At 40.5% G+C, this 12,824-nt stretch overlaps 1 protein-coding gene across 1 annotated transcript; it reads left to right on the forward strand.

The window, feature by feature from the left end:
* Positions 1 to 984: 984 nt before the first annotated feature.
* On the forward strand, positions 985 to 12,824 carry LOC141000091 (putative helicase mov-10-B.2). Its single transcript, XM_073470723.1, has 23 exons — positions 985 to 1,310; positions 1,396 to 1,498; positions 2,495 to 2,676; positions 2,920 to 3,013; positions 3,124 to 3,265; positions 3,357 to 3,606; positions 3,706 to 3,816; positions 5,540 to 5,720; positions 5,820 to 5,962; positions 6,069 to 6,242; positions 6,445 to 6,557; positions 6,649 to 6,845; positions 6,992 to 7,089; positions 7,214 to 7,311; positions 7,394 to 7,492; positions 7,618 to 7,720; positions 7,822 to 7,939; positions 10,334 to 10,525; positions 10,676 to 10,747; positions 10,834 to 10,959; positions 11,038 to 11,126; positions 11,259 to 11,371; positions 11,465 to 12,824. The coding sequence occupies exons 1-23, from the start codon at positions 1,177 to 1,179 to the stop codon at positions 11,524 to 11,526; spliced, it is 2,994 nt and encodes a 997-aa protein (XP_073326824.1). The 5' UTR covers positions 985 to 1,176; the 3' UTR covers positions 11,527 to 12,824.

Raw genomic sequence — 12,824 nt, forward strand, 5'->3', positions numbered from 1 at the left:
ATGTGCTAGCCAGATCAAGATCTTTACAACAGAAGGTGTTGACTCCATCTAGCTGCATTAAGGCAGATGGTCTTTGCCTTAACAAGTCAGATGTAAAATTGTTGGCCTCTTAACCTCCGGCTTCACCGATCTGTTTCCTCTGCCAAGGGCAAGAAAAGTCAAAACAATGGCAAGATAAGAGTGAAAAACATGACAGCCAAGAGAGAGATTCTCCACCCCACATGCCAACTGCCATCTGTGAGGATTTAACTCCACCCATATGATGTGGAGTTCCCCTAGGCTCCATTCTTGGGTGTCTTCCATTCAACATCTACATGCACCCACTAACTCAGATTATGGAAAACAACAAAATATCTTACCATAATTTTGAAGATGAATGATGATACAAATTTAAATAACAATATCACTCGTGACTATGGTCCCATATAAGCACTGAGCATAGGTGCATTGAACAAATCAATGATTGGATGTGCTAAAGTTCTTCTTAATTAATCAAATACTGAAAATAATGTTTGTGGAGTCAAATAAGAAGGATTAAAAGTCAGTGCATTTGTGTTTTTGTTGTATTTATTATTTTACTTTCGTTATTATTATTATATTTCTATTTTAACTATTATTATTATTATTATTTTAAATCTTACTATCATTTTTGTCATTATTATAAACATCATTATCAGTAAGCAACAATAATGTAGCTGATATTACCGCTTCTGTGATGTTTGGTCAGCTATAAGGATTATACAGACTAGAATAACTTGTCATGCAAAAACAAAATATGTTTATTGTTGCTGAGCTGTTCCTGAACTGACTCATCAGAATCACATGTTTTTTTAATAGCTCTGTTTTACAGTTTCGCTTTCCTCATTCGGCTTTTGGCTACTGTGTCAACTCGTAAAGTTTCGTTTCAACTCGTTAAGTTTCGTTTCTCCGGCCCGACAGACTGCGTGGGTGCACCTGCTTTAAATATCCGAGCTCGACTGTCTCAGTAGCAGCTTAAGTATCCAGGCGGACAGAGAAACACCGCCCCTGTGGGTTGTCCGGGAGTGGAAAGGGAACCGAAGACACCGGGAAGTCCTCTGAGATGCAAATATACTGTTGATGAGCGCCATCCGTATACAGCTGAATAACGCGAAGGTTTTCTTTTTTTAATAACTTCGATCATATCCATCTTTAATCATGGTTAATATGACTTTAACTGCACGTTGTAAGATTGGACTCGAGTTCTTTGAGTTTTTGAAGGAGTCAAGTCGAGAATCCATCACAGACAGACTTGAGCTGAGAGACATTTACAACGCAGAGTTCAGGAGCAGGTGAGTTTGTTTTTTATCATTATTATTATTTATTTATTATTATTATTTTAATATTTTTGTAATAATGTTTTTATGTTTATTTTAGGATTCCAGGAACCAAAGACCCAAACTTCGGCTCAGTCCTCTATGCCCTGAAAATGTCCAACAAAATAACAAGACGAAGAGACAAAATTCGCTTCAACTCCACGGTACGCACTTCTACGTTATAGTTCAGGCACCCAGGGCTGTTCACTCCTTAATAACCTAATTTACAGCTTTTACGATGTGATAATGCAAAGTTGGCGTGCAAGCTTTGACTTTCATCAGCATCATTTGTCGAGATCAATGTATATATCAGTACAAGTTCAGTATGAAGGGTATCACCAGGTGTCTTTTCTTTATGATTGTCATTTAAAGATTCAATCTTAGAGTTAAGGGGTTAAAGTCTATTACACATCTGACCACTATAAATAACTGGTAGATAGGTGTAGGTGTGGTCTGGATCCTGTTGGATTGGTGATCACATGTCATGTGCACTGTAAGTCAGTCCAGTCATGCATTTACTTTGGTATTGTCCTGTTGCTGCATCCTTCTGGCAGCAGGTGGCAGACTGGCTAGCTGAACAAGCAATCCTTTTGCCTTCATCCCCTCTTAATATTATTTGGGGGTTTCAAGATGATTAAACTATGTTATTAAGCATCATTGTAGTACTTGGAAAAAATATATATAGTTAATTCTCCAAAAAAAGCTGCCGTTTGGACCTTTATTTGAGTTCTTCATGATTATTATTTTTAGGAGAAGCTTAATATGAAAGGTAGAGAGAAAGGTTTGAATATAAATAAATGGGAGACTCAGATGTGAGATTATCTTATGATATCCTTAAATTAATTTTATCTGATTTCTTTTGTTGCCATTTTCCTGAAGAGTTTCTTGACCTGATCAGGTTCAAATGAGGTAGAAGTATCTTGTTATTGTGTATAAATGGTATATACTCGGCATGTATGTAGATGTGTATGCATATTCTGTATGTATGTTTGTGTACAAAAGATGCTTATATTTATATTTATATGCACTTTTATATTTATATTTAAAACAGGGGAGGATATCATTATGTCCGCTGCCAATAAAGTGTCAGAAAACAGCAGAAATCAGCTACCTGATAGTGGAACAAAGACAAAATTAACATTAAGTGTTCTTCTGCACAGGTCAGAGCTCTTTATGTGGACCAGTGGCATTCACCCAGGGGCCGTCAGCCAGAGCCACCCCAGAGTGGAGCTGCCAGTCCTGAAGCAGCAGAGGCCTTCACCTCCGGAGATGAAGCAGTGACTGGAGTTCGAGCCCGGAGGAAACTGGCTGGTCTTCTGATGAAAACACTGAAGAAAGACAGGTAACACAATCTTCATCCTCAAGAGCCTTTTCTGTTTGTTATTACCTCTCATCTTGTCACTACGAAGCAGTTTGTCTGTATTGTCAAACACGTTTAATCATTTTTGTCGCCACCTCAATGAAAAAAAGAAAACTGGAGTGCATTTTTGCTTTGTGGACAAAAAGGCCAAATTAATTCAAAGTCCTGGATCACAACAACAAGCTTAATTTACTCATGTGATGTTTAAAAATCCTGCACCCGCAGAACTCAGTTCATCTCTGACAAAAATGGAATCCGCATCGACTCCGACCAGCAGTTTGAGAACGGGAAACTTTCCTTGTTTGTGGAAGAATGTGAGGTATTAATGTTATGCAGTATTCCCTGATTATCACCTGCTGAATCAGATAAACCCACTGTTGCTCATGGCACAAATGTTAAGCTATGTTTTTCATTCTCTTTTTGAAACAGTGCGTTGTTAATCTGAAAGTGGAAAACACTGGAACAGAGCCTGTGTATTTCACCTACTACACCCCACTGCACTTCCTCAAGTACTTCACTCTGCATGATGAGCACAAAGTGACCAAGACAAACCCCCTGTGTCTAAAACCAGGTGATGTAAATATCACGACGTCATATTTGCTCAACTGAGAGAGAATTCATGGACACAACAGACGTCATTACCTGTTATGATCTTTTCTCAGGTGCAAGCTATGAAATCCAGGTTCACATCAGCTGCAGTTTGGTTGGTTTCTATCCAGCTACACTGGCCTTTGAATTCAAACCAGACCTGCAGTCCTCCACTGCATTCCACATTGTGCGCTTTATTGAGGCTCAGTGTATAACTGCCTTAGGACGGGAGCTGGCACCTATTGCGCCCTACAAGCCTCGCGCCCTCCCTGCCTGGACCCCTGAAGTCGATTACACGGTTGTGGATGGACAGCGACCTGAAGGGTATCACTGTTCACTCAATGCACTGTCAAACATGCAGCATATGTTTAAAAATTGAAATGTGATTAATCCAACTTTTTCAATGTTGTCTTCTTTTACCAGGCTGTCAGTGCTGCAGCTCAAAAATGTGGTTGAACTAAAACAGTACCGAATACCACCATACATGAATGAGCTCATCAACTCACTGCAGCATCCTGTCTTCTGTGATCAAAGGTAAATTCAGTTCAGTTTGTGATGTCCAGTTATAGGTCAGCTGGTGTGGAAAGCCTAACCTCACTTATGGATTTTGCATACATGTGAATGTGTTTTATATATTACAGTATAGCCAGTAACAATTACGTTTATATACAACTAATTTTTGCAACAGCAAACAGGTTTTGAGGATAACGTAATGCCAACCAGATTATGTTTTCTATCAGCATAATGCAGAAAATGTAGGTAATTATCGTATCTTTTGCAATAAATATTAATTGACAACATATTTAATTTCTTTTCTGCAAAAATATTGGATTTTGCATGCAACATTCACTTTTAGTGACTACTGCCAAATGAAACTTGTTATGGTTGTCTTGGTTTAAAACAAAAATAATCAGCAGTGACATGAAGCATGAGACAGAAAGTGGTTACTTTAAGCTAACACATGGTCTTTTCCCAACATCAACCAAAGTGCTTTTGTTGCTTATACCTGACCACAGAAAAGACGTCAAAGTCCTATGCATTTTATGCCCTCTATCCATCCAAACCACCTCCCTGAGACTCGGCGTGTAGCACTTTATTCACAAAAAAACACTTCCTCTGAGCATAATCCAGGCATCGATACATAATTGGGAAAACAATTTAGTAATATATAAATGTAATTTCGTTGGAGAAAAGGTCAGCGTGAAAACAGGTAAAAACATACATGAAGTAGAAATGCACTCAGTAGAGTGCTGATCTCTGCCAGGCTTACAGTCAAGATGGCAGTCAAGATTACAAAAAATTATTCAATTCATATAATGTCCAACTTTTGTGGATCACAACAAATCACCTTTGGAATTCATCTGTAGATGCTGTTCAAGATTAGACTTAACGTTTCTATGGATGTCAGTTTTTAAAACTGACAAAGGCCAAAAACTGACCATCTACAGACTAAGGAAGACTTGTTTTTAGCACAGCTGTTTGCCAGAAATGCCTTATTAGAATGGTGAGGCAGGCAAAGGTCAAGACTCAGGGGCAAGTGGCCTGGGAGCCGAGAATCCCCTGCGGACATGACAGAAATTGACAGGAGACCTCAGGCAGACGGCCTGTGGTCAGGACAGATGGAGGGAGCAGGTCTGCAGGGCGACAAGGAGGCAAGGCTGGAGGAAGGATCAGCTCTGGACAATGGCCTGGATGCTGGCGTTGTAGACAAAGCAGCTCTGGAGGATGGTTGGAAAGCCAACCAGATGTGAAGAACTGCTTTGGAGGCCAAGGTGCAGACAGGAAGCTGGCGGGTTGGATGCTAGCAGGCCTGAGTCAGTTTGTAGCGTCAGTAGTGTCTCTCTTGTGCATACAAGGAAACGGAAAAAAACAGAAGGAAGGACCCACATGCAGACACCGGAAGCAGACCAGAAGTTGTTCAATGAATTCATTGCAAAAAAGCAATGAACATGAGGCTTACGGAAATGGGGAAATAAGGCAGTCCAATAAGGCAAACAAATCTGTTGAGGAGCAGGCAAGAATCAACAGCCCCAAAACCGGCAAGGTCAGGGAAAAACAAAGCAAAGGTCCAAGGTTTGAGATTAACTGTGAACAGATACACACACAGACTATGACCAAGCACATGATGCTGTCCAGGAGATCCCCATCATCCCTCCCCCTGAGGCCTGGCAGAGATAATGATGGGAAACAACCCAGATTCTGTTCTACAACATATACACTGCCATACAGTTTGTTTCTTTTCCTTTGATCTTTTCAGAAGGCGCTTGCTGGAAAGTCTCTTGAGCTGGAAGAACTACTCCGAGAAGTTTCAGCTGCTGCTGTATCTGGAGGAGCAACAGATGGAGGTGGACATCAAGAGATACAACATCCCCAACAATGAGAGAGAAGAGGCCACCATGACCAGAGACCGGTTCAACAAGAGACTTCTTGTTCTAGAGGTTAATATGTGCTCGAATTATCAGAAAACAAAAAGACAAGTGCTGTCCGACATATTTTTTAATTATTTTGATTAACAATGCAACATATTCACCTGCCAGGTACCTGGTGTGTCTGAGAACCGCCCCTCTGTGCTGAGAGGGGATTCGTTGTTGGCGTATCCCGTCGGAGAAAAAAAGGTGAAGTACCGTGGCTACGTCCACAGCGTGCAGCTCGACAGTGTCAAACTCGGCTTCAGCTCAGAGTAAGATCAACACATCACATTAAGATATAAAAATATTTGTTTGACTAGTATTTTCCATGTTTGTTAGTATATGAGATTGACACAGTTTGTCTGAATGTATTTGCAGACTGCTGGATCGTTTTGTAGATGGCATGAAGTTCAATATTGAGTTCACTGTCAACCGCCTGACTGTGCGTGTTCAGCACAGAGCAGCAGAGATGGCAACTACATGCAGGCTGGGAGATGTGTTGTTCCCTTCTACACTCCTCTCTTCTCAGCAAACTGAGCTTCCTCAGCTCAGGTTAGACATGCTCGTATAAAGACTGAATATATCTTTGTTTTAAGGGCTGTTCCTTTTTGTAATTTCTAATTACACCTACAAATACCAGGTACTTTTGTTACCTGATGAGAGTATGTGCTTTGCTGTACATGCAAACATGATTTCTCCACCTGTAACTCAGCACTAACATCATACATCTCATCCTCTGTCCTCCTTTCAATAGTCTGTTTGACTCAAAGCTGGAGAAAAACCTAGAGCAGTATCAGGCTGTACAACATATTGTAGCTGGCTCGTCCAAACCTGCCCCCTACCTGGTGTTTGGCCCACCTGGAACAGGTACAGCAAGTACCAGCATATAACTTTGTCTTAAATCTTTAACCAAAGTAAGTTGGGAGATAATTATTCTAATGGTTCTTTGTCTGTTCAGGCAAAACTGTGACTGTGGTGGAGGCCATCAAGCAGATAGAGAAGAACCAGGCCTCCTGCCATATCCTCGCCTGCGCTCCCTCCAACAGCGCTGCTGATCTGCTCTGCAAGAAGATTCTGGAACATGTGGACGAGCATAAAGTGTTTCGCATGTACGCCAGCAGCCGGGACCCAAATTATGTCCCTGAGGAAATAAAAGTAAGTGATGTTTGAGATGTGAAGCTTTTCTTTGATGCAGAAAGTTACTGATTCACCCATATATACTTGCTTTCTTGCTGCAATACTGCTGCACTTTACGTGTTGCACTAAGTTTTGTGTACATGGACACTGTGGTGCTTTCACAGGCATGCTCTAACCTGGTAGGGGAGTGTTACGTTTTTCCCGCAAAAGAGAAGCTGATGGAGTACAGGATCATGGTCACCACTCTGTTAACCGCTGGAAGGTAGTGAATGACTCTGAGACTACAGTTTGCTCACCTGCATGACACTCTAAAAAAGTTGCTCTTCACCAGTCAATTTTACTCTCTGTCTGAGTAGGTTTGCTAACTTTTACTCTGATCTCTGCAGGTTGGTCACAGGAGACATCCCTGAAGGTCATTTCACTCACATATTTGTGGACGAGGCGGGACACGCCGTGGAGACCGAATGTTTGGTCCCACTGGCAGGTAAAGAAAACGAACAGTGTTTTCTGTAATTATAGTGAACTTGTTTTATTTGTTGGTTAATTTTGTTTTCTCTGGACCAAAGGGCTGCTCTGTCCAGAATCTGGTCAGGTTGTTCTGGCTGGAGACCCCAAGCAGCTTGGACCCATTCTCAGATCTCCATATGCGATAAAATTCGGCATGGGTAAGTACAGACAAACTCACATATACAGTGTCCTGTTTATGAAACTGTAGTTTGGATAACTGAAGAGTCATTGTTCTGAAAACAAAGTTTTGCTCTGCTTGTGTGTGTATTTCTGCTGTCTGCAGGAGTGTCCCTCTTGGAGCGCATAATGACTGATTTCCCTCTGTACCAGAAGAATGAGGGAGTGTACAACAACTGCTTTGTCACCAAACTGCTGCACAACTACAGGTGTGGTGGTAGAGATGGATATAGGTCACTTCCTGACAGAAATGATGTGTCTGATTTTCCCCATCTTCTATTCTGTTTTCATTTGTGTCTGTCCTTTTCAGGTCTCATCCTGCCATCCTGAAGGTTCCCAATGATCTCTTCTATGACGGAGAGCTGCAGGTCTGCGCAGACGAATATTTACGCAACTCCTACTGCAGATGGGAACACCTCCCGAAGAAGGTAATGATTCTTCTTTCAGCACGCACAAACTACAGAGGAAACTTGAGGTGACAGAGGTAAGTCCAGTTATCTGATAGCATGAGTGAGGTATCTCATTATGGGATGCATACTCCTCAGAAGCCCAACATCATTACTCGAGACCCATTGGCTGTGTCAGGAGGGGGGAAATCCTTCCCCTATTAAAGCTGACATCAGCATCATCTTATTCAAAATAAGTGCACCTCTTCCTCTCTTCAGAAAGGAGGGTGGTCTGGTGAGATACTTCACTCATTTTATCAGAGAACCAGGGTTACCTGCCCTCAAGTTCTCTTTCAAAGGTTTGCTCGATATCTCACAATGGCGATCTATTGACTCCTGTATTGTCGGACAAGTTTATCTCGAAAACTGACAGTTAATGACTGCGGCCCTCAGAGGAGCCCACACTCAGCTCCCAAAGGGAGCACAGTGACATCCAGTGCATAGAACCTTGCAACAAAATGAGGTAAAGCTGGCTAAAAAACTGGCTGCCAAGCATATATTGGATAAACATGCCTCTAAACAGAGCCCAGAAAGTCGCCATCCCCTTAGTAGGGTGAGCGTGTCGACCAGTGGGGGCTTGAAGCCTCTTGCTGCTACGGGTCAAAGAAATTGTCCCAACGATCCAAGGAGAAAGTCATAGTTTGCAAAGACGTACTAGTATGAGGTTTTGCCCATGACACAAAAAGCTGATCTGTTTCCTTAACCCTTGTGTTTTGTAAACATAGATGCATAATTTACGCTTTGGGCACAATGTAAGGGGAGACACACTACAGTAGGGTTCTTCTGTATGAAGTCAGTGTGCACAGAAAAATGGGCCTTGGCAATGCCAACAGAAGAGCAGTCTTAAGTGAGAGCAGTGTGAGATTTATCTGATGTAAAGGCTTGGTCAAGAAGGCTTTGTCCTAATCCAGCAAGTCTTGCAAATAGCTGAAAATTATAGGCACTGAGCACTAGAAGGGCACCTTCTGTGACCTTGAACAGCAGTCATCAAACGCACACTATTTGCAAACATGTAGTGACCTGGAAGATGAGGCTCTAGCTTTCTGAATGGTTGTAATGCCATTCTGTGGAAGTCCAAACACATCCAGGTTTAGCCCAATGATTGTCTTTGTTTAGTCATTGTTGAGCCTTACTACATCTACTGGATTTTGAGATGTACGACACTCTGCCAAGGCCAAATCCCCTATCTCGCAATGTTGACAAAAGAAAAAAATTATTTGGGTATTTTAATGGGTCTAACTTGGCCCATTTTAAACCTCTCTAACAAGTTTCATGAAAATCAGGCCTGTAGTTTTCCTGCAGACAAACAAAGAAACTGAACCACAAACATTGACAGAAAATAAATATAATAATAATAAATTAATATTTCGATAATTGTGGTGGAAATTCTTATTTAGAAGTGAACAAATAATAGATGATTCACACAAGGTTGTGTTTGTGTAATTTAATAAAGTTGTAAAAGCAAAGCGCAAACAGAGTTAACCAATTTCAGCTGAAAGGCCAGCCTCATCCACCAAGCTAACCCTGGCAGAGACTGACAAAGAGTCACAGACAAAGTGGCAGTTTATAGCACACTCAGAGATACCTTGAGGAAGGGAGGTTTTCCCAAAACAATATCCAGCTGGCCAGACAGCCTTGGATGTACCCACAACACCTGACATGCATCCAGGGAGCACAGAGTGCTACTGTGCACAAACACTTTCACATAAATCAGTGAGGTCACTGTATCAAAGTAAGTCAAACTGTTCATAGTTAGGCCAGGTCATAATTCACAGTGCAAAAAGGTGTAATAAACCATAAGGTTATAGGTCAATACGTGAAATAAAACAGTGCAAGGTAATGCAAGGTAACAATATGTGTGGTTAAATGCAAATGATACATTTTGCTATTACAATAATCAATTAATCATCATCTTTAATCATAATTAAGTTAATTTTTTAAAGAAAAATTTGCTGGTGAAGATTTATACTTGCAGTGTTCTCCTTATTTGAAAGATGATTTTCATTGATGGACAATAAATTTAACATTTAATTTAATGGTTTTACTGATGAGTATCTTTAAAAAAAAAGTTATACAAAATTAACAGTTTCTGACCAAGAAATTCTGTGTTCATTGTTAATGACAAAGAAAAGTAAGATTGATTTCCGTTTAATCGTTGAGGAAGTAAGTCTAGAAGCAAACTGATACATTTGATTACTCAATTCTGCAAAACAGGAAACAGACCTATGACTGACTGTGTTATATGTTTTTCCCCACCTTGAGTTTCTTCCTCCTCACAGCAGCACAGTATACACAAGACATTCTCTAAAATAATATTTAAAAAAACATGTTCTTTAACATGTTCACATTCTAAATAAAGTATAAAATATCGCTCAGGACTTCCCGGTGATCTTCCACGGTGTGACCGGTAAAGATGAGCGTGAGGCCAGCAGTCCGTCATTCTTCAACGTAGCGGAGGTGGAGGTGCTGATGGACTATGTGAAGAAACTGCTGTCTACACAAGGCAAGAAGGGGCTGGGTACCATGTCACCCAGAGACATAGGCATCATCGCCCCCTACAGGAAACAGGTCAGGATTAAATCATCATGCATAGACTACAACAGCCTGCTGTTTTTGCCGAATGCTTTGATCCAAGAACACATGAACACCTGTTGAAGGGGAAAAATGTAAGTAGATGTTGATTAAAAGCTGAAGCTGTTTTTTCTGGGTGTCACACAGGTGCAGAAAATCCGTAAGGCCCTCGAGAAAGTTGGGAAGAACCTTCCATTTAAGGACATGGGCGGCCTTAAGGTAACTAAATATTTCACACTTAAGTATTGTGAACACACAGCAGAAGCTGTGTATTAAGTGTATGAATATGAATTTTTGTGTGTCAGGTTGGATCAGTGGAGGAGTTCCAGGGTCAGGAGAGGAGAGTGATCATAGTGTCCACAGTTCGGAGCAGCCCCGACTACACAGAATTAGACGAAAAGTTCAACCTCGGCTTTGTCAAGAATGAGAAGGTGCACAACACAAACACATGCATGTACACTGTGTGTGTACCCATCAAACATTATTTTGACACACTCTTTCTTGTCCAGAGATTCAACGTGGCTGTGACTCGGGCTAAAGCCCTGCTGATTGTGGTGGGAAACCCCAGAGTGCTGAGTACAGATGAGACCTGGGACACGTACGTATAACATGGACACTTTTGATATCTGCTGTCAGCATACATATATTAACATTTAAATTGTATTTTAAATTAAAGAGAGCAGTCCCTGTTAACTGTGTTGGTTTTCTCTCCCTCACTGCTCGTCTGCAGGTTCATCCAGTACTGTAAAGAGGAAGGAGGCTACACTGGTTTTACTCCAGCAGAGGACATCGAGGACGTGGAGATGAGACTCTCTGCCCTCTACATCAGCATTGAGGCTAAAGGTGACAAACACATATCTTTTGTTTTTTCATTAGTTCCCCCTCAAACAAATACTTTGAAATGATGCTAAAATCATCCACCTTGCTTCCTTTCAGTGGAGACCGCTGAGAGTGTCGTTCAGCAGCTCCTGGACCCCGAGTGGAGAAACGACATGTGAGGGGAAAAAAGAGCACATGCTTCCGTCCCGAGCACTTGGATTCATTCTGCTTCTAGTCTGGTTTATTTCTTCACCAGATGATTGGAACAAAAGGTTTATAGCAAGTTTTTCCCCCACATTTTACTTAAATTCTCCAAAAGGGGCTTAATGGCACGATTCCACATTAAAGGTGAATTGAATGGCCCCCTGTTGAATTAATTCTCCAAGCAAATATGGGGCATCTAATCATCAGAGTAACCGCTAACTAACGCTCACTGTAGTGGTTACCTAGTTAGCTCAGTCAGCTATGTAGCTAGCAGTCCTATTACGACTTGAATATGCACTGTGAGCTCACACCACTAGAACAGAAGCCTTGGACTACTAGGGCTAGCTAGTTAGCATGCTAATTTTGGTAGTTGTCCTGATATTTTTTCATATTCTGTTGATAATTTCAGTTCATTTTTGTATGTTTTAATGTAAAACTTACAAAATGTACCTTTAAAAGTCCACAGGAATTATTCACGAGACAAAAACAACATTGTAATTTTTTAATGTTTGCCATATGAACTTGACCAAAGACAACGAACGACAGGGAGCTGATTCGTGTGTAGAGCAGCTTGTCTTCGACTACCTCATTGGACTGCACCAACACCACTTTCAAACATTCCTTTAAGTTTTTCCAGTTAAAATCACAGCAAATGATTATCAGTGTTGTTAATTCAAATTAATTTTACCAACCAAAGATTCTCAGTTTTATTTAACTGACTTTGATCGATTTTGTTCTATTCGTCACTGCTCTTTAAAAATCATTTAGTTTTATGATTTGTTGGTTCATTGAAGTAAATATACGGCAGGGATTTTTTGTATATATGTAGTGTCCAATCTATTTCTAAATCACTACGAGGTTGTTATTGATCAAATAAAAATGTTTATGGTCTATTTAGAACTGGTATTTTCTGAATTAAAAAATCTATGCTTTTAAAACATAAATTGAATTTCTCAATTAAAATTATCATCCAAACCACAGCTGGAAATAGTTTGGATCATTTGGGATTTGTTGGTTTGATTTCAGTGAGCTTGGAGTTTTGTTATTAAATGGAAAAAACAATAGTTTTTCATGTCATATGGAAATCAGTGCAATTCCTGTATGAAACACTGGAAACAAATATAAGTTCAAGACACCATGGAAAGCTTTGGAAATAAGTAATAAAATGTGATTTGTATAATTAATAGTAGTCCTTTTGCTGATGGGCAAGTTAGAAAAAAACAATGTCAGAATATGAATAAATGTATTTTAAAAAATAAAAGCATTTGCAAGA

This window comes from Pagrus major, chromosome 7 (genome assembly GCF_040436345.1).
Source record: "Pagrus major chromosome 7, Pma_NU_1.0".
NCBI classification, from domain to species: Eukaryota; Metazoa; Chordata; class Actinopteri; order Spariformes; family Sparidae; genus Pagrus; species Pagrus major.

Bases quoted from the DNA above. Each gene is read 5' to 3' on its own strand.
- LOC141000091 (XM_073470723.1), top strand. From the start codon at position 1,177: ATGGTTAATATGACTTTAACTGCACGTTGTAAGATTGGACTCGAGTTC. The intron at 1,311-1,395 runs GTGAGTTTGTTT...TGTTTATTTTAG, and splicing joins AACGCAGAGTTCAGGAGCAG to GATTCCAGGAACCAAAGACC. The intron at 3,817-5,539 runs GTAAATTCAGTT...TGATCTTTTCAG, and splicing joins CCTGTCTTCTGTGATCAAAG to AAGGCGCTTGCTGGAAAGTC.